The 22,688-nt window shown below is 40.3% G+C and overlaps 1 protein-coding gene across 1 annotated transcript in view; it reads right to left on the reverse strand.

Annotated features, from left to right (window-relative positions):
• Positions 1–6,906: 6,906 nt before the first annotated feature.
• CPQ (carboxypeptidase Q) overlaps positions 6,907–22,688 on the reverse strand; it is a 572,322-nt gene continuing 556,540 nt past the window's right edge. The window contains exon 8 of the mRNA XM_055546605.1: positions 6,907–7,437. Within this exon, the coding sequence (XP_055402580.1) occupies positions 7,274–7,437 (164 nt within the window). The 3' untranslated portion in view covers positions 6,907–7,273. The remainder of the gene's footprint in view (positions 7,438–22,688) is intronic.

Genomic DNA, 22,688 nt, shown 5'->3' on the forward strand with positions numbered 1-22,688 from the left:
TGCCCTCTGCTCTTCTCTAGTAGCAATATTGGACACCTTCTGACCTGGGGGGCTCTTGTTCTAGTGTCATGTTTTTTTACCTTTTTAAACTGTTCGTGGGGTTCTCCAGGCAAGAATACTGGAGTGGGTTGCTATTTCCTTCTCCTGTGAACTATGTCTTGTCAAAATTCTTCACTATGACCCGTCTGTCTTGGGTGGCCTTGCACAGCATGGATCATAGCTTCATTGAGCTAAGCAAGCTCCTTCGCCATAACAAGGCAATAATCCATGAAGGGAATATACTTGTATATTAAATATATAGTATAAGATATTTATTCTGCTGCTGTGCTCAGTTCAGTTCAGTTGCTCGGTCATGTTCGGCTCTTTGTGATCCCATGGACTGCAGCATACCAGGCCTCCCTTGTCTATCACCAACTCCTGGAGTTTACTCAAACTCATGTCCATTGAGTTGGTGATGCCATCCAACCATCTCATCCTCTGTCATCCCCTTCTCCTCCCGCCTTCAAACTTTCCCAGCATCAGGGTCTTTTCCATTGAGTCACTTCTTTGCATCTGGTGGCCAAAGTATTGGAGTTTCAGCTTCAGCATCAGTTCTTCGCTGAGCTCCATCATATCCAACTCTTTGTGACCCCATAGCCTGTAGCCCACCAGCCTCCTCTGTCTGTAGGATTATCCAGGTAAGAATACTGGAGTGGTTTGCCATTTCCTACTCCAAGGGATCTTCTCAATCCAGGGATTGAACCTCGGTCTCTAGTATCTCCTGCATTGGCTGGTGGATTTTTACCACTGCACCACCTATTGTGCTCTATTTATATATATAATATTATATATTATATGAAAAAATATATATGTAAATATATATATATCCATGTATATGATATAGTTTTTATAGAAAATAACCCTGAAGCTAAAGATAATTACCAGCCAAACCATTAGACTATCTTTGGACTCTGATAATGCAGAGATGCCATGAATTTTAGTTCAGTCTTTGGACAATTTGTGAAATCTCTAAGAATCTACTTTTCCAAGTTGGAATCAAGCAGTGAGAAAAGAATGATTCAAAATGTGCAAAATGTAAAAAGAAAATGAGTGTATACACTGGATAAAAACTAATGACTTGACACTCATTTCTGACCAAGTAGGAGTAATAGGGATTAGACTTATTTTTATGTATGAAGTGATTAAAAATTCAAATGAAATATATGAAACAATGGTTTTTAAGACACTACACATCAGGAGATGAAAGACAATCATGCCCGAGATACAGAAAATGATTGAAATGAGTCCTAAATGATGGCACTACGTCACCTTGAGGGAGTTTCCAGGAAACTCCAGGAAAGGAAAGCCTAAATAGAGCCCGGGAACCGCGACGAGTCGAAGAGCAGAATCTGAGTGTCCAGGGAGGCCACGGCAGTGCGGGCTCTCAGGACACAGTCTCAGAGAGGGAGAGCCTCACATGATGAGATGCTGGAGAGCTTCGGGGGGCCCCCAGCCCTCCCCAGCTGGGCACGGATCCATGCATGTGTTGGAGAAAACCATCAGAGGCTGGGGAAGCAGCCAGCTAAAAGGAATAGAAGAGAGAGCTCAGAAATCATCTGACATAGTTTGTTCCTCCAGTCAGAGAGGAAAACCTCGTAATTTATGGGGCATCAATAGAGCACTCAGAGAGGTTAGTTCTAGGAGTTAGACAAAATTAGCCTAGAATAAATGCTTTTATAGTTCCACCTCACAAAGCCTGGCTAAAGAATTAGGATGTGGTATATTTCTCAATCCAAAATGAATCTGAGGATGACTGGATTTTGGAGTGAGGTGGAAGACAGCACTTTGTAAACTGCATGACCAGTATTCAGTCAAGAGATCTTCCTATGTCTCTGGAGGGCTACTGTGGTAGGAATTGACAACCTTCTAGTAACTTCAATCCAAGTCTCCATCTATGGCTTCTGTCTTCTTTTGTGAAGATGGGATACAAATGGGACCACCTAAAGCACAACTGTGAAGACCTCCCTCGTTGGCAGCTTCCCATATATTCTGCTTAAGCCTCAAGAGAATCCCAGGACTTTCCTGCTGGTGTTCAGGTTAGCTCTCTCTTGATATGGCTCTATGTTGGGAATTTTCATCTTGTTTCTATCATTTTCTCAAAGAAGAGAAGAACAGAGGAATGGAAATTGAGAAATGACTGAATATTGAAGGAGCTGACGTCCCCCGTCAGAGGACAGTTATTGTGAAGCTACTATGCGCTATGCGCTCTTTTTGGTGCTTTCAGATATTTTTCAGGGGATTGTGCCTTTAAATCAGGCAAGTGATTTAATCACTTGTTTCAATCTATTCTCAACAAGACACTAAAGAGGAGGTATGAAGTGGGAATATAATTGTTGACTTATTAGACAATTGTTCTAGAATTTACTGGGAAGTCTTTCTTTTATTTGTGTCTTTTGCTGATCTTCTCTACCAACCTGGCCATAGACCAAGTCTTCATGAATGTGCGGTTCTGGATCTAGACTCTCTATTATGTTCCATTGGTCTATTTTTCTACCCTTGTGCCAATGCCATGTCATCTTAAATACCACATCCGATAAGGAGTCTTGTTATCTGATGAGGTAGGTACATATACACAATGGAGTATTATTCAGCTATTAAAAAGAATACATTTGAATCAGTTCTAATGAGGAGGATGAAACTGGAGCCTATTATACAGAGTGAAGTAAGCCAGAAAGAAAAACACCAATACAGTATACTAACGCATATATATGGAATTTAGAAAGATGGTAACAATAACCCTGTGTACGAGACAGCAAAAGAGACACTGATGTATAGAACAGTCTTACGGACTCTGTGAGAGAGGGAGAGGGTGGGAAGATTTGGGAGAATGGCATTGAAACATGTAAAATATCATGTATGAAACGAGTTTCCAGTCCAGGTTGGATGCACGATACTGGATGCTTGGGGCTGGTGCACTGGGACGACCCAGAGGGATGGAATGGGGAGGGAGGAGGGAGGAGGGTTCAGGATGGGGAACACATGTATACCTGTGGCAGATTCATTTTGATATTTGGCAAAACTAATACAGTTATGTAAAGTTTAAAAATAAAATAAAATTAAAAAAAAATCAGAGTAAGCTATGATAGTAAAATCTCACAAATTATCAGTGTCTATATATAATAAAGATTTATTTCTTGTGCATACATCATGTCCATCATGGGTAGACTGGAAATTAGGTCACGCCTCGTCATCACTCAGGAAAGAGGTTCCTGGAACAGGCACTCTTGGGAACATTGTCCTTAATTATGATGGGGGAAGAAAGAGTCTACCAAAATCATGCACTGGGTCTTAAAATTTTCACCCAGAGGTAACCACTCCTGCTATTTCTTTGTCAAAAGCACAGGTGGTACTGAATTACAAGGGGTCAGGAGGGTACAATCTTGCTGAGAAAGAAAATAAAAATGTTTGGAAATCACATTGATGGCTACTTTGATCCTTTACTTTTACTTTCTTTGTCAGGAATGCTGGCTATTGTTAGTCTTTTTTCATCCGATTACATTTTAAAATCAGGTTGTAAACAAAAAAACCAACCAACAAACCAAGATTAAGAACTCAAACCAAAAAAATCCTATTGTGAATTTTGATTGACATTGCATTGATTCTGGATAAATTTGGGGAGAATAGACATCTTTACTACTGAGTATTCCAAAACTTAAACATGGCATATTTATCCAATTATTTAGTTCTGTCTTAATATACATGAGGGCTTCCCTGGTGGGCCAGACAGTAAAGAATCTGCCTGCAGTGCAGGAGACTGGAGTTCGATCCTTGGGTTGGGAAGATTCCCTGGAGACGGGAATGACAGCCCTCTCCAGTATTTTTGCCTGGAGAATTCCATGGACAAAGGAGCCTGGTGGGCTACAGTCCATGGGGCTACAAAGAATTGGGCACAACTAACACTTTCACTAAAATATATGAATGGAGTTTTACCATTTTCTCCCTACAAGAAACTTGCACATCTTTTTGTAAAATTTGCTTCTAGATATATTATATTATTAGATACTAATATAAATAATATAGTTTTGGTTGCATTTTCTAAGTATATGTATGAAAATGCTTCTCATTATGTGTTAATTTTTTCTATAAAACTCCTGAACTTTGTTTTTAATTTTGATTTTTTTGTAGGTTCCTTTGAATTTTCTACGTAGGCAATCATGTTTATCTATAGATAAAAAATTTCTTGCTTTTTCCCATTGCTTGACTTTGCCCTCCCTGCCTTTCTATAGTGGCCAGGACATCTAAGATAGCATTGACTACAGATGACTCAGGTGAGCACTCATGTCTTATTCCTTATATGAAAGGAAAGTGTTTAGTAATTGTGATATTTTAACTTTTTCTTTTTTTGGTAGGAGTTTTTCATGAGGCAAGGATGTCCTCTTTAATTTTTATCATCAATGGATTTGGGATTTTACATGGCTTTTCGCTGTATCTTTTGGGGCCTGTAGTTTCTCTATACCATGTTACTGCAGATTTCTTGTTTATTCTTTTTAGGATTCATCGGGTTTCTAGATTCTGTGGACTGGCATATTTATTTCTGGAAAATTTTCATTTATTATTCAGATGATTCTGTCTTCCTCTTTTCTGGAACCCTGATTAAACATAAACTAGACCATATAACACTAGCTTTCATATTTTTTAACCTCATTCATATTTTCCATATCTTTTTCTTTTGATGATGAATTATCATTAATTTCTTCACTGTTTTCTTTAAGTTCATGAATTCTCCTATCTGCAGTTATGCTGGTCCTCTAATTTTTAAATTTCATTTACTATAGTTTACACTTCTATAGAATAGAAGTTCTATTTGTTTTCAATAGAAATAGAAGTTCTATGTATTTTTTTTTTACAATACACTTGGTCACTTTTTATACCCCTTTGCTTTCTCTTCTATTTTAAATCCCTTCTCTTTACTTCCTTAAATATCATAGACATAGATTTGAAAATCAGTTTAAACATTCCAGTATCAAAGGATACTGTGAATTAATTTTGCTGTTTTCTTTTTTGTACTGCTCTTGCTCAGAATGCTATGATTCCTGTTTTTTTTTTTTTTTTTTACTGGGAGTTAATAGTTATTGTAACTTAATCTGTGGGAATTTCTCTGGACTTTCCACTCAGCACTTACTTAAAATGGTAATTTTTCTTACGGTTCTCAGAGTTATTTTTAATATATAATTTTATTTACTTATTTTTGGCTGCACTGAGTATTCTTTGCTGCTTGGGCTTTTCTCTACTTGTGATGAGTGGGGGCTACTCTTTGTTGCGATGTGCAGGCTTCTCATTGCAGTGGCTTGTCTTGTGAAACAGGCTCCAGGCTCAGGCTTCAGCAGTTGCAGCGCGTGGACTCAGTAGCTCCTGGGCTCTAGGGCACAGGCTCAAGAGTTGTGGCACGTGGGCTTAGTTGTGCGGCAAGGTGGGATCTATCTGGATAAGGTATCAAATCTGTATAATCCTTTGGGGGTCTCAGTCTCATTGAGGTTGTCTAGTATCCCTAATATGGCAGGCTATGGAATTTGTTGATAGTCCCCAAGCCACTAAAAGTGAAAACAGAATTTAAATTCACCATATCCTGCTAATTTTCTCCAGAAGAAAGCTAGTTCAATGTGCTCTATATTACCTTGGTTCATGCCTTCACTTAATTTTCGGTCTCATGGTCTTTATCTTTTAATCAGTTAATTCATATATTTAAAAAAGTGTTTCTCAGACGTCATCCAGCATTTTGTGTTCAGTGTAAGGGTCAATCAGTGTACCAGTCTGCTACCTTGCCAGAAATGAAAGATCTTTTTAATTATTACCATTAATAAAACTGATACTTTGTTTCTTCCTTCCAAGAATTTAGTTATATGTATATTAGACCATTTGATAACAAATAACATGTATATTAGGCCATATACATATTAGATCACAGTCTGGGGTGATTCATTCTGGTGTTTGTTTTCCTTCACTTTTCCTTGTCTTCGTGTTTTAGTTTAGATAATTTTTATTGACCTATTGTCAAGGTCGTTGATTCTTTCCTCAGCCTTATCCAGTCTGCTGATGAGCCCAAAAATGAAATTACCCATCTCTGATGTTGTATATTTTATTTTAGTATTTGCATTTGATGCTGTTTTATAGTTTTCATCTTTCTATTGAAATTCTCCTTCTGTTCATGTACATAGTCCCATTTTCCTACTAGATTTTAACATATTAACCATAGTTATGTTAAAGTTGCTCTCTGATATTTCCAACATCTGGAAATATGATGCTGCTTTGTCTGGTTTTCTTAATTGCTTTAACTCTTGACAATGAGTTTTTCTTGTATTTTGGTGTGTGTCTTGTAATTTTTTAAATTGAATACTGGATATTGTGTGTGAAAGAATAGTAGAGATTATTCTCAGACTAGAGGATAAGTGTTTTGCTCTGTGAATATTATTTAGCTTCTATGAGCCTCAATATTTTTTTCTTTTTGACCATGCTGCACTGCATATGGGATCTTAGTTCCCTGACCAGAGGTTGAACCCATACACTCTGCAGTGGAAGCACAGAGTCTTCCCCCATGAGCCTGAGTTTTGTTATCAGCAAAATATGAATAAGCCCCAACTTCATAGATATATTATGTGAAATATATAAAACATAAATGTAAAATAGTATTATCATTTGCTCATGGTAGATCTTTAATAAGGAAATTGGATTTTACATACTTGATTTTTTCCTCAAGTGGTGACATTTTTTTCTATTAATTAAAAAATTTCATACCTCATTAAAAAATTCTAATAATATTGAAGTGTATAAATTAGAAAATCAGATGCTTGCATATGTTCAATTAAGACCGTACTACAATTATGTATTCCTCTACCTTTCAATGAATAACTTAGAACAAAAAATTGGTGTCACTATATTTGATTTAATGTTCATACATACATGCATAAAAGCCAGAGGTCTTCCAAAGCTTTATCCAGTACTTACTTCTGAAGTAGAAACAATATTTTTAGTAAGTGGTACAAAGAAATGCCCACACTGGGATCTCTACCATATTTTGATTCTATGTGGGGGTGGGATTTGATTTGATTCTATGTGGGATTATTCTTTAGGAAAACAGAATTTGGAAAGTATCAAGAAAGATAATGTCAGAAAGTATGAAAAAATGTTGTGCTTTGTAAAGGATCAATAAAGTTGTCAGGTGAAGAGAGGCTTCCTAAAGCTGCAGACCCAGGATTCCTGGCCAGAAAGGACAAAAGTGCCCTCTCTCTTGTTCTTGCTAAGACCTGGGCAGCATTTCTTCCAAGTCTGCAACGACGTAAGAGACAACGGCCCAAACAGCGGCAGCAACATTCATCTGCTTTGGATCCATGATGGTCATGGTGTCTCCATGGGAGTGGTGGAAGGAGAAATATTTATACAGGTCATCAAGTAGACTGGCTCCTGGGGAGAAAAGAGGAAGAACTCTTAATGAAGTATTTTGACAGACATTGCTGAATAGCTGTTCAGATACCACTGGCCCTCTTCCTTGCTCCTATTGGACAGGCTGTGATGGCAAAATAATGACATTCCCAGCCTCCCTTGCAGCAGGAAATGGCCGTATGGCATCGTTCTGACGACTATGGTATGAGTGGCAGGCGTGGGAGGGTTCTAGGAAAGCCTTAACTTGGTTGACAAGAGTCAGGAAATGCCCTCGTGCTGAATTAAAAGAGATGAGAGGTTTAGAACTGCAGGGGGCAAAAAGCCTCCACACTAAAAATGGCAAGGTGGAAACACAGAAAGAGACTGGGTTTAGAAAATATTGCAAGCCCACCGAGTAAGCTCTATACTGCCTAATTCTGAACTTCCTGCTATGGGAAGGAAAATAAACTCTATTTGAAAAGCAAGTGATACAAATGTCCCCTCTATTTATAAAAGGACAATATATGTACTTTTTTTTGTATCAGCAGAGTGCAAATTATGTACGTCCCTGGATACAAAAGAAAGTCAGTACTCCTTTGCTCAAGATTTTTTTTTCTCAAGTCATTCAGTCACTTCCCATGAAATTTCCCAGCCAGCCCCACCAACAGGAGTCTCCACCACCCTTAAGAACTTTCTTCTTACTCTAGTGAGGTCTTTTTCTAGTTTGGTCATGGACCAGAGCCTCAGGGAATGGTGGCTCAGCTAGTAAAGAATCTGCCTACAATGCGAGATACCTGGGTTTGATCTCTGGGTTGGGAAGATCCCCTGGAGAAGGGAAAGGCCACCCACTCCAGTACTCTGTCCTGGAGAATTTCATGGACTGTATAGTCCGTGGGGTCACAAAGAGTCGGACACGACTGAGCGACTTTCACTTTCTCACTCTCATGAGGCTTTCATCTAGTTTCGTTATGGATCAGAACCTCAGGGAATCTTCACACCTCCTAGTCATCCTTCAGAACCTACTGGGCCCACTCTGTGGGTTCTTTCACCTCGGGCCTAATTATTTATTTACTTACCATTTTACTAAGATATATACCATACATACATAACATTGTAGAGAACAAAAATGTATATAATAAAGGCTGACAATATAAAAGTTCACATATGCCCATGATTCAATGCAAGAAAGGCATCACCAGTACCTTTAACATTTTATGAGCTCCTTCTCACAACCCCATGGGTCCCTCCAGAGGGACCCATTATCCTGTTCTGCTTGTGTGTTAGCCACTCCTTGCTTTTCTTCATAGTTTTTCCAAATCAATATAATCAACACTCTCCAGGCTGTAAATGTAGGAGTGGAATTGTCGGGCTATAGAGCATGCGTATGTTTACTTTCCTCTATTTCTTTGCATTGATTGCTGAAGAAGGCTTTCTTATCTCTTCTTGCTATTCTTTGGAACAGAATGGGAAAGACTAGGGATCTCTTCAAGAAAATCAGAGATACCAAGGGAACATTTCATGCAAAGATGAGCTCGATAAAGGACAGAAATGGTATGGACCTAACAGAAGCAGAAGATATTAAGAAGAGATGGCAAGAATACACAGAAGAACTGTACGAAAAAGATCTTCACAACCAAGATAATCACGATGGTGTGATCACTGACCTAGAGCCAGACATCCTGGAATGTGAAGTCAAGTGGGCCTTAGAAAGCATCACTACGAACAAAGCTAGTGGAGGTGATGGAATTCCAGTTGAGCTATTCCAAATCCTGAAAGATGATGCTGTGAAAGTGCTGCACTCAATATGCCAGCAAATAGTTTTCATTCCAATCCCAAAGAAAGGCAATGCCAAAGAATGCTCAAACTACCACACAATTGCACTCATCTCACACGCTAGTAAAGTAATGCTCAAAATTCTCCAAGCCAGGCTTCAGCAATATGTGAACCGTGAACTTCCTGATGTTCAAGCTGGTTTTAGAAAAGGCAGAGGAACCAGAGATCAAATTGCCAACATCCACTGGATCATGGAAAAAGCAAGAGAGTTCCAGAGAAACATCTATTTCTGCTTTATTGACTATGCCAAAGCCTTTGACTGTGTGGATCACAATAAACTGTGGAAAATTCTGAAAGAGATGGGAATACCAGACCACCTGATCTGCCTCTTGAGAAATTTGTATACAGGTCAGGAAGCAACAGTTAGAACTGGACATGGAACAACAGACTGGTTCCAAATAGGAAAAGGAGTATGTCAAGGCTGTATATTGTCACCCTGTTTATTTAACTTATATGCAGAGTACATCATGAGAAATGCTGGACTGGAAGAAACACAAGCTGGAATCAAGATTGCCGGGAGAAATATCAATAACCTCAGATATGCAGATGACACCACCCTTATGGCAGAAAGTGAAGAGGAACTCAAAAGCCTCTTGATGAAAGTGAAAGAGGAGAGTGAAAAAGTGGGCTTAAAGCTCAACATTCAGAAAATGAAGATCATGGCATCTGGTCCCATCACTTCATGGCAAATAGATGGGGAAACAGTGGAAACAGTGTCAGACTTTATTTTTCGGGGCTCCAAAATCACTGCAGATGGTGACTGCAGCCATGAAATTAAAAGATGCTTACTCCTTGGAAGGAAAGTTATGACCAACCTAGATAGCATATTGAAAAGCAGAGACATTACTTTGCCAATAAAGGTTCGTCTAGTCAAGGCTATGGTTTTTCCAGTGGTCATGTATGGATGTGAGAGTTGGACTGTGAAGAAGGCTGAGTGCCGAAGAATTGATGCTTTTGAACTGTGGTGTTGGAGAAGACTCTTGAGAGTCCCTTGGACTGCAAGGAGAGCCAACCAGTCCATTCTGAAGGAGATCAGCCCTGGGATTTCTTTGGAAGGACAGATGCTGAAGCTGAAACTCCAGTACTTTGGCCATCTGGTGCAAAGAGTTGACTCATTGGAAAAGACTCTGATGCTGGGAGGGATTGGGGGCAGGAGGAGAAGGGGACAACAGAGGATGAGATGGCTGGATGGCATCACTGACTCGATGCACATGAGTCTGAGTGAACTCCGGGAGTTGGTGATGGACAGGGAGGCCTGGTGTGCTGCGATTCATGGGATCTCAAAGAGTCGGACACGACTGAGCGACTGATCTGATCTGATCTGATGTTTAATTTCATCATGTATTTCTAAAATGTATTTCTTTTCAGTTTATCTGCCCATTGTTAGTATATGAGTCTTCCTCTTGCTTCACATCTTCTTTAGCACTCAGTGTTGTTAAGCTAGTTTTTGCTGATCTAGTGGATGTGAAATATTATCTCATATGATTTTAATTTTTAAAATTATTAATGAGATTATGTTTTGTTATTTCTTTGCATTTTTTGTCATTTCTTTTCCATGAAATGCCTGTTCATGCCCCTTGCATTTTTTGTCATTTCTTTCCCATGAAATGCCTGTTCATGCCCCTTGCCTATTTTCAATCGATTCACCTTTTCTTATTGATTTGTAGGAGTTCTTGATATATTTTAGATACTAACCTTTTGTTGGTGGTTAGTTTATATAAATCATTTCCTAGCTTGTGACTCTTTTCATTCTGTTTAGCATGCATTTAGATGAATAGATGTTCTTACTCTTAATGTAGTTGAATTTATGAACACTTTCCTTTTGATTTTTACTTTTCTCTGTTGTTTAAGAAATCCTTCCTTACCTTTATATCACAAAAATAGTTCCTAGGGTCTTAGTCTAAAACTTTTAAAGTTTTGCTTTTAATTTTTAAATTCTTCATCTACTTAGAACTGGAACTGATTTTGCTGTAGGGTAGGCTTCTATTTTTATTTTTCAGTTGTTCCAGCAAAATTGGACTAGTACATTCTTTTTCTCCACTGTTTATGTCTGCAGCGTCTATAGGGAGTGCTCTTTTTCACTCCTGATACTGGTTATTGAAGTCTTCTCTCTTTTTGTTCATTAAAATCGTGCCAGCAGTTTGTTGGTTATATTATTCTTTTTTTTAAAAAAATAAAGACATAATTTTGGGGGGATAATATTTTCTAATGTGTAGTAGTTTTCTTTAATTGATTTTACTCATACTTATTTCCCTTCTTATTCTTTGTTTGGGGTGATTCTTTTTTTTTTTTTTTTAACTTTTTGAGTTGAGTGCTCAGTTTATTCCTTTGTACACTTTCCTTCTGGAGGCTCAGACAGGTAAAAAACCTGTCTGCCAATGAAGGAGATGCAAGTTTGATCCCAGGGTCGGGAAGATCCCCTGCAGAAAGAAATGGCAACCCATTTCAGTCGGGAAATTATTATTGCCTGGAAAGTTCCATGGATCGAGGAGCCTGGTAGGCTACAGTCCATGGGGTCACAAAAGAGTTGGACACGACTGAGCGACTAAACAACACTTTCCTTACATAAGCAGTAAGGCTACAGTCTTCCCCCTGCTACTGTTTGAGCTCTCTATAGCCCATCCGCTGTGATGAGTATTTTCATGATCACTTAGTTCTAAATATTTACTAATTCCTAGTTTGATTTTTTTTTCTTTGATGCACGAGTTAGAATGTATTTTTTTAATTTTCAAAGGTACAGTGTTTCCTTAGTTATTTTTTCATTATTGACTTCCAGTGTAACTGTTAGAGAATGTGGGCTATATGACACAAATTCTTCGAGTTTTGCTGAGATTTTTCTCCCTGGCTTATTGGATGATCCATTTAATAAATGTTGCATGTGTCGAAAAGAATGTGCTTTCAGTGTACTGTGTATGCAAGCATTAAATCAAGCTTGTTAATTGTATTCTTCAAATCTTTTAATGCATTATTGATTTATTGTCTTATCAATTTTGAGAGAAATGTGAGAAAATGACCTATGATTTTGGATCTTTTTTTGTAATTCTAACAATTAAAAAAATATATATATTTAAAGGTTACGCTTGTAGGAGCACACAAACTTGGAATCACATCTTTCTGGTATTAATAAATTGAACATCTTTATTAATATGTGGTCATCCTTGCCATTTGTAGTAATGCTTTTTGTCTTGAAGTCTAGTTTTCCTAATATTTAATAACAACCTCCTTTAGTTACCTCATTCTTCATGTGTCTTTTCCCATCAATTTATTTGCAGTCTGCCTCTGTCCTTATATTTTTAGGGAATTCTCTTATAAATAAAGTTGAATTCTAAAAACTAATCTAACAATCTTTGGGTTTTACCTGAAGGTTATAATTCATTTAATGTAGATTCCGATTATTGTTAAATTGGATTCATTTATACCATCTCAATTTTTGCTTCGTGAAAGAGCAGAGTGAAAAAGTTGGCTTTAAAGCTCAACATTCAGAAAACGAAGATCATGGCATCTGGTCCCATCACATCACAGTAAATGGATGGGGAAACAGTGGAAACAGTGTCAGACTTTATTTTTTTGGGCTCCAGAATCACTGCAGATGGTGACTGCAGCCATGAAATTAAAAGACGCTTACTCCTTGGAAGGAAAGTTATGACCACCCTAGATAGCATATTGAAAAGCAGAGACATTACTTTGCCAACAAAGGTCCATCTAGTCAAGGCTATGGTTTTTCCTGTGGTTATGTATGGATGTGAGAATTGGACTGTGAAGAAAGCTGAGCTCCGAAGAATTGATGCTTTTGAACTGTGGTGTTGGAGAAGACTCTTGAGAGTCCCTTGGACTGCAAGGAGATCCAACCAGTCCATTCTGAAGGAGATCAACCCTGGGTATTCTTTGGAAGGAATGATGCTAAAGATGAAGCTCCAGTACTTTGGCCACCTCATGTGAAGAGTTGACTCATTGGAAAAGACTCTGATGCTGGGAGGGATTGGGGGCAGGAGGAGAAGGGGACGATAGAGGATGAGATGGCTGGATGGCATCACTGACTCGATGGAAGTGAGTTTGAGTGAACTCCGGGAGTTGGTGATGGACAGGGAGGCCTGGCGTGCTGCGATTCATGGGGTTGCAAAGAGTTGGACATGACTGAGCGACTGAACTGAACTAATATGTTTATTTGTTTTCTGTTGTTTTTTTCCTTTTCTTTCTTGCTCTCCTTGTGTAGAGTTTTTTTTTTTTCCCCTCCTATTATTCCTCCGCCACCTCCCCAACTCTTCTTGTTTGGAAGTTACACACTTTATATCAGTTCTCTCACTGGAGATCTCAAATGATTGATATCTCAATAGCTTACATATTTATCTAAAGTTAATCAATAAAAGGCACTAGGACCCTAAGTTTTGTCTCCTGTCCCAGATGCACTCAGTTCTCTCTAAATCCATTCTCTAGGAGAACAAGGATGGGCAAAAATACCCTCAGACAAAGGCTCTGGAGTTTACTCACTTCTTACGGATTCTCAGTTCATCATCTTTCACCTCTGAGGAATTTCCTTATTTTGCCTTACTAAGCCATGTATTATAGGAAGACAGTCATTGTTTTACCCAACAATTATTTTTTCGGGGGGCAGGGGTGGCATGATGTGTCTAGGAGCTTCTGGTCTACCACATTGCCAGCATTCTCTTCTCCCATTCCTCTACTTCCTGGTCTGTGCAGTGGACAGGCTCATTGTTCTTGAGCCCTCTATCGCCTCAGAATGCTATCCAGGTTTTCTTTCCACCAACCCAAGTTTTAAAAACTTTGTACCAAGGTTTTCCCGTACTTATCTTCCCAAACTCCTTGCTCTGGAGTAAGATACGAATTTCTTTCTATTCATTCATATTTCACACTGAGTTCAACTATGGTGCTATCAAATCTAACACAAGCCACTGAAGCAAAGTAAATACATAAAAGAAAGCTCAGCTCTCAACTCTGACAATTAAAGATTCCAGTACCTGTCAGCAAATATCCAAAACAGGGTGTATTAAACTGATAACACCTATCGAACCCTTCACCTGCGTTGAGGAGGTTTCTTCCTGTTCAGTGATTTTTTCTTTCTAAACTAATAAAACATCTTTTCTGTTTCTCAAACAGCTCTGAAAGGGTGGAGTCTCACCATTATCTAGCCTAATGATGTACAACCTTCAGTGTGTGGGCTGGAGCTGAGGTTTATAAGTGTCCAGAAGGTTCTATCCAATTCAACTGGACAAGTACTTGAGTTCCTACAACATTCTAGCAGTGGGCTAAGATATAAAGGTGAAAAAGACAGTCTCTGCTCTCAAAAGCTTATTCTGCAGTAGAGGCAGCAAAAATGTGTCCACAAGTAATAATAACACAATCAGAATGTACTGAATGCTGTGGGGAAAGGACAAAAAACAGTGGACACTTCGAGTAGTTGAATGACCTTTTCTGAGCCCTATGTTAGGTACCCTTGCTGCGTGCTCTCCATACTTCTTCTGTAGGAATCTTCACCATTCTGTCTTATAATTGCCTGTTTCACATTTGTTTTCTCCACTATATTGTAAGTTCCCTGAAGGCAAGGCCACTGTTTTGTTCTCTACTCTGTCACCAGCTGAAGCTGAAGCTCTGATACTTTGGCCACCTGATGTGGACTGCTGACTCAGTGGAACAGAGCCTGTTGCTGGGAAAGATTGAAGGCGGCAGGAGAAGGGGTCAGCAGAAGGTGAGATGGTTGGACGGCATCACCGACTCAATGGACATGAACTTGGGCAGACTTCGGGAGATAGTGAGGGACAGGCAGGCCTGGTGGGCTTCAGTCCATGGGCTTGTAAAGAGTTGGACATGACTTAGCAACTGAACAACCACAAAAAGCCTAAAATGTAACAGCAAATAGATGATGAATGTATATTTTCAAAGTGAATGAATAAAATCAGCAAATTTTATACGTGAACTGAGGCTTGAGGGTGCAGTGTCAGTTAGAGCCTTTGTAGGAAACAGATGGGACACTCCAAGGAGAAAACTGGGAAAATTTAATGAAAGGATTATTTACAAAGAGTGGTCATGGTTAAATAAAACTAGTAAGGGATGCTAAAGGAGCTGCAAGGAAGGCCATCACCACCTCTCAGCCTCAGAGGCACAGAAGAAGGCAGCAATACTGGAGAGGGCCACCAGAGGACCTGCGCGTGTCTGTAGAAGCCAGCGAATTAGTCCCCGCTGGTGCCTCTCATATCCGACTGGGCTCCCTTGGCCAAACCCAATCATAAGCCAGAGGGTAGTCCCATAAGAGTTCGCCTCCCAGGGCACACACAGTGCAGGGTAGAGAAAGGTGAGGATTGATATGGAGTAGTGAAAGAGAGTATCTAGCACAAGTACTTAGGATGTCAACAGACAAAGATATTCCAGGTGAACAGAACATGTGAGCATTCCAGTTTGGGTGATGTGGCTTAATTTCAGGCAGATAAAATTGGCAACTGATTTATCCATGAAAAAGTCCTAAATAAGGCTGAAAATAGACTGAATGTAGTCCTTAAACAGGGAGCCACTGGGGGGGCCAACGGGCAAGAAGATGGGGAGACTGGAGCTGCACCTTAGGGAGATATCCCAGAAAAACGTGGAGCTGGAACTCTGAAAACGACTGTGGTGGTGAGGACACGGCTGGGGAGGAGGTACAGTTTGGGGGACAAGTGACAAAGAGCAGGGCCAGACGATGATATCCCAGCCTCTGAAATTCTCTGAACAGCATGTGGACAAAGATAGCTAAACCCCCAAACAGTGCACAGGGCAGCAGCCCATTTTTAAACTAGAAGACAGCTCACGCCGTGAACTCACAGCACAGCCCGGGAGAGGCAGACCAGTGTGTTTACTCTGGTAGGAAAAAGAAGCAGTTTAACAGGAATCATGACATTTTGGATCTAGTTAAAGCTGGTGAGAAGCATGTGCTCTCTGGATCCCAGTTAGCTTGGGGTGGATGTCCTATTATGGATGTGTTAAGGATGGCATCAAGGATTTCAAAGAATGGAAGTCACTGAAGCTAGAAAGATGTCACAACTGTGAACCTGCAGAAACAGGAAAGGACATTTAACTCCAACAGGCAGAGTACGGCTCGCTCAGGGCTGGTTTGCTCCCATTTAGTTTCCTAAAGACTCGGCATGGTGGCTGACAGACTAAGGCTCCAAATTCCTTACAGAAAAAATAGAGGCAAGAAATATTTGTGCATGCCCTCTGAAATTCCATTTCTGTCTCAGACCGAAAGAAACTGACTGCCAGATGGCTGGGAACTTGGCTGCCTCCCTTTAGAAACTGGTGACTTAAGGAAAGCATTTCCTCAGAGACCATCGACGTTCCCATGAACATTTTACAAAACTGAAACAGTTCCAGAAGATCTGGTACCACCAATGAGAACACTGATAACCACAGGAGATATGAGAGCCGGCCTGCTGGCAGCCTTGCAGCTTTGTCTCTGTGGTTCCAAGGAGACGTTTTATCAGTGACAGCTGCTGATCGGAAAGACCAGCATGGAGGGACAGCCTGCATTTCAATTTCTGAGAGCACCTGACAATACAGGGTAGGGGCAGCAGGGGAAATCTTAACTATCCTTAGGGGAAAATGGCACAGTGTCTTTGACAGGTATGTGAGTTCTGAACAGGGAATTATCAAATGATTTTTTTTTCTTTTTTTTTCCAAATGATTTTTTTTTTAACAATTAAATTTATTTTTAGCTGAAGGATAATTGAAACAATGGAAACAGTGACAGACTTTATTTTCTTGGGCTCAAAAATCACTGTGGACAGTGACTGCAGCCATGAAATTGAAAGATGCTTGCTCCTTGGAAGAAAATCTGTGATAAACCTAGACAGCATATTAAAAAGCAGAGACATCACTGTGCCAACAAGGTCCATATAGTCAAAGCTATGGCTTTTCCTGTAGTCATGTATGGATGTGAGAGTTGGACCATAAAGAAGGCTGAGCACTGAAGAATTGATGCTTTCTAACTGTGGTGCTGGAGAAGACTCTTGAGAGTCCCTTGAATTGCAAGGAGATCTAACCAGTCAATCCTAAAGGAAATCAGTCCTGAATATTCACTGGATGGACTGATGCTGAAGCTGAACCTTTAATACTTTGGCCACCTGATGCAAGGAGCCGACTCATTGGAAAAGACCCTGATGCTGGGAAAGATTGAAGGCAGGAGAAGGGGACGACAGAGGACAAGATGGTTGGATGGCATCATTGACTCGATGGACATGAGTTTGAGCAAGCTTTGAGAGCTGGTGATGGACAGGGAAGCTTGGCGTGCTGCAGTCTATGGGGTCGCAAAGCGTTGGACACAACTGAGTGACTGAACAAACGATTGAGTTGGTTTCTGCCAAACATCAACATGAATCAGCCATAGGCACACATATGTCCCCTCCCTCTTGAACCTCCCTCCCACTACCCTCCCCATCCCACCCCTCTAGGTTGTTGCAGAGCCCTGCTCTGAATCCCCTGAGTCACAGAGCAAATTCGCATTGGCTATCTATTTTACATATGGTAATATATATGTTTCCATTTTACTCTCTCTGTATATCCCACCCACTTCCTCCTGCCCCCGCCCCATGTCCATTTCGTCTGTTCTCTATGTCTTTATCTCCACTGCTGCCCTCCAAATAGGTTCATCAGTACCATCTTTCTAGATTCTATGTGTTATGAGTTAATATACAATATTTGTTTTTCTCTTTCTGACTTACTTCACTCTGTGTAGGTTCATCCACTTCATTGGAACTGACTCAAGGCTCTAGGTTCGTTCACTTTACTAGAACTGACTCAAGTGTGTTTCTTTTTAAGTCTGAGGAATATTCCATTGTATATGATTTTTAGAAGTAGAAAGCTGGTAGGAAGGAGCCTGCTCTGAAGGTCAATATTCACCCCTTGGAAATAAACTACAGCAGGCTCAGGGCAGTTCACCTTTAGGAAGTTAGTTCTAATGGAAGTTTGGAATTTAAGGATGTGAAGATATGTCCTTGAGCTTGTCAGTCAGGGAACTGGACCTAGACAGGGAGATACAGCTGAGAGAATATAGGCATTAGCATCAGGTATGACTGGGTTCAAATTCAAACTTGGGTGAATTCAGGCAAATCACGCTAGGCCACACAGCCTCAGTTTTCCTCATTCATGAATGAATCAGGGTTGATGACACCCAAGTTCAAGATGCTGGTGAGGATGACTAGGCACTCAGTTAATACTTTGTTATAGGTATTATGTATCCACAAGGTCGACCCAACATATCCACAACAGCATGACTGATTACAACTTGAAGGATTTAAATTTCTCATTTAAAAAATCAAGGTTCTGATGCGTGTGTGTTTTTTTTTTAATTTTTATTTACTTAATTTTGGCCGCACTGGGTCTTTGTTGCCGGGTGGGCTTTTCTCTAGTTGCAGCAAAGCAGGGTTGGGGGGTTGTGTGCTCCTCTCTAGTTGTGATGTGTGGGCTCCTCATTGTGGTGGCTTCTCTTGTTGCAGAGCACGGGCTCTGGGGTGCACAGGCTTCGTAATGTTGGCTCCTGGACTCTAGAGCACAGACTCAACAGTTGTGGCTCATGGGCTTAGGTGCTTTGTGGCATGTGGGATCTTCCCGGTCCAGGAACCAAACCCGTGTCTTCTGCGTTGGCAGGAGGAGTCTATCAACAGAGCCACCAGGGAAGCCTGATGATCATTCTTAAAGATGAACCAGTTGGGCTGTGAGGTCTGTTCTATGTGACCCCGCCTTGACCCGGGTTTGGATTATTTTCCCTTCTCCTCCAGCTCTCCCCACTTCTCTCTCCTCTCTGAATCCCTTTCTGTAAACATTCATCTCACTAAATATTTTCCAGCTGTGTGACTGGGTGAAGATGGTCCAGTGAACATTGTAAGAAACACCTGACCTGCCCCTCATTGCTCACAGCAGATTCCAGTCTTCACAAAGCCATCCCATTAATGACCGTGGTCCAGGCAGGATACTGGAACAAGATTAAATGAATACTTGCTAATTTCTGAAGAGATGGGGGGTAAATACACAAAGATTCTCATGGCCCCCTCTTATCGTAGGTTGACTCATTCATATGTAATCAGTGGGTTTTCATGTACACAAATTAAGCAATTCATGTTATGAGAAGTTTTTGAAAGACATTTGAAAGCTTTCAGAGATTCAATTCAAGTCTGTTATTTCCGGGCATACATTGACTGCCGCAATGTTTCATGAAGGATGCACTCACAGGCAAGCAGCTGTGGAAAATCCATTTCTACTTTATAAACAGATCTTGAACAGTCTGGGTATGCAATTTAATTACAGTGTAATGTATTACAGACATTTCCTGATCATAATAATTATGGGGTTAGAGAAGAATGTTATGGCCTTAACTTATTCCCTGCAAGAAAAGTTAGTCTCTTGTATAAAATACAAAATTATATTTAAAGCTTAATTAAAATTATTTCTTTCAGCAACATTATCAGATGAAGAAACATTATTACCAAAACAATTAGAAAATCAATTTGTGAAATTCGCAGACATTTAATCTCTCTTTTCAAAAGGGGCAGTTTTATCCTTACTATATTAAATTTCATTGAAAATTAGAGTGAGGTGCAGGTAATTAATATCTTCCTAACCCCTAGCACTTCAGAAGAGAAGCAACTTACAAGAGAAAAGAAAAGTAAAACAAAGGAAAGGACAGGACAGGAGCGGAACTGGAGAAATGTCCCAGATCAAAACTCCATGAAAAGGATTATAATTTTACTTTCTAAATTCTCACCCAGGAATTTCCAAGTATGTGCTAAAAAGTTTCAAGTGTCACTAAGACCTTTCTTGTTTCATCTCTTTGGAAAACTTGGCTTGGTGGCTGGGATCATTTTGACCACAGATCAAAGGTCAACACCCACATATCTGGAGGACCTCCAGTTCACATGTACCTAAACTCTGTGAAAATGATTCATCTTCCCATTAAGCTGAAGAACTGTATGGCTGTAATAAGACTAATTAATTACTGCTACATGAAGATAGCATTGCAGGCTCTCCAAAACTGTAGGAATAACAGGAACAATACTATTTGTTGAGGACTTCCAGTGTGCCTAGGGCTTTTTGGAGTCTATTTCATTTAACTTTCCAAGTGACGCCATGAAGGAATGACCATCATGCCTCATTGACACATGGAAAATTGATTTAAATAACTGGAGTCACATGGTAGTAAGTGATAGAGATAGGATTCAAACCCAGGTATCTCTGACTTGAAAACTCTGCTCCTAACCAGTTTTCTGTGCCTTCTCTCCCTGCCCTATCCCAGGGCACCTGGTAAGAGTTTTTATTTTCCCTGGTGGAGAACTGTGTGTGTGTGTGGTTTGCTCCACTCTCAGCACTAGTCCCCCATCCCTATTTTGCTTCATGACAAGGAGATGGAAATTCAAGCTGGAGGTATCTTGGGCCATGAACTAGAGTGAAGACTCAGTCACGTTCTGACAGTGGGCGCAGGCAGCCTGGGACTACTTGTCAGAGATGAAGGTCAGAAGCCCTCCTGCCACCACGCCCTCTGTTCCTGCTGGGCCGCACCCTGCAGGGCCTGCCAGTCCTCCCAGGAGCTAAAACCCATCCCAGCTAAAACCCATCCCACCTAAAACCCACCCTTCCCCTCTGATCATTCATTATCCCCTTACCCTGCTTGTTTCTCCTCACTTTTCATAGCAGTTTCTACTACCTAAACCTATGTTAGTCTTATAATGATTTCATTATTTGCTGCCTGGTTTTCCCATTAGAAAGTAAGAGCAAGGGCTTTGTCTTTTTCACTCTAATCCCCGATGCCTGGCAGGTAGTAAGCTCTCAGTAACTGTTTGTTGGATCACTGAATGGATAAATGAATGAATTATTAAACATCTAATGGGGCAATGGCACCCCACTCCAGCACTCTTGCCTGGAAAATCCCATGGATGGAGGAGCCTGGTGGGCTGCAGTCCATGGGGTCGCTAGGAGTCGGACACGACTGAGCTACTTCACTTTCACTTTCCACTTTCATGCATTGGAGAAGGAAATGGCAACCCACTCCAGTGTTCTTGCCTAGAGAATCCCAGGGATGAGGGAGCCTGGTGGACTGCCGTTTCTGGGGTCGCACAGAGTCGGACACGACTGAAGTGACTTAGCAGCAGCAGCAGCAGCAATGGGGCAAAAGTAGAGGTATATACTGACTGCATTCTCTGCCTCTGTAGCAATTTTGCTAAGAAAATCCTATTTTCTGGGGATTCTCCTCTCACTTGCTGCCTTGGTGAAAGACAAGAAGATTCTTGTTACCAAAAACATGGGATATTTCATGTATAAGCTGGGATCTAAACACTCTATTCTGTACTACTCAATATGTTCCTTTACTTTTCACCACTGTTATGGAAACTATCCACAAGTTGAAAATAAAACAAAAAGGTGGGTAGTATATATTTCCAATGTCATTCAGGGGCAAAGTCCATGCAAAGATGATCTAGGACGATGTATTTAGTTTGACTCGTTGCTTACTACTCAATAAAGGTCCCCAGACTTAGTGATGTTTTATGTTAACTCATAGATATTTAGTCTGCTGCTGCTGCTGCTAAGTCGCTTCAGTCGTGTCTGACTCTGTGCGACCCCATAGATGGCAGCCCACCAGGCTCCCCCATCCCTGGGATTTTCCAGGCAAGAGTACTGGAGTGGGGTGCCATCGCCTTCTCCGAGATATGTCTAGCAAAGATGAAAATTATTTCTGTCCCATAAAACAGTTAGTTCCGAAGTTTATAGTTTATTGGCCTCTAAAACATTAACCAGTTAACAAGTTTTTATCTAACTTGGCAATCTTAGGTTAATATTTATTAAATCACAAACAGTTTCTCAAATGCTCTTTGAATTAGTGTGAATATCTTACTGATTCTCATATTAATGAATGAATTGAATAAAATCTTTGACATGACATGCATTCGTTTTTGATTTGCATGTGAATCATGATTTTACCTTTTAGAAAGTTATAATTTAATACCACCCATCTACAACCTTAAGCCTTAAAGAAATAATCACATTCATGTTTCTTCTCCAAAGTTCAGTGACTCATGGATCCCGTCTATGATTTTATCCATGGTTACTCTAAAAGCACTGGGCGAAGTGGTCACCAACATAAGGGCTCGTCTTCTGCCTTCTCCCTGTATGGTCCCCAGTTATGAGGACTGTTGGGGGGAAAAGAAAAGCAAATTTTATACACAGACACACACATATTAATGTAAATGCATGTGTATATATCAACATGTGTATCTCTCTATATATAGAAAAACACACGTGTGTGTGTGTGTGTGTGTGTATAAAATTGGACTTGTCTTCAGCATCTACCACCCACCTCTTAATATCCTAATTTCTCTCCTGACTTGCCTTGCACCTTCCCCATGAGTCATGATTTTTCTGTTCAGAAAATTATAATTTAATGCCACTTGCCTAGAAACCTTAAAAGTACAGCCGCATTCGTCTGTGAC

The sequence above is a fragment of the Bubalus kerabau genome, chromosome 14 (genome assembly GCF_029407905.1).
Source record: "Bubalus kerabau isolate K-KA32 ecotype Philippines breed swamp buffalo chromosome 14, PCC_UOA_SB_1v2, whole genome shotgun sequence".
In the NCBI taxonomy this organism is placed as follows: domain Eukaryota; kingdom Metazoa; phylum Chordata; class Mammalia; order Artiodactyla; family Bovidae; genus Bubalus; species Bubalus kerabau.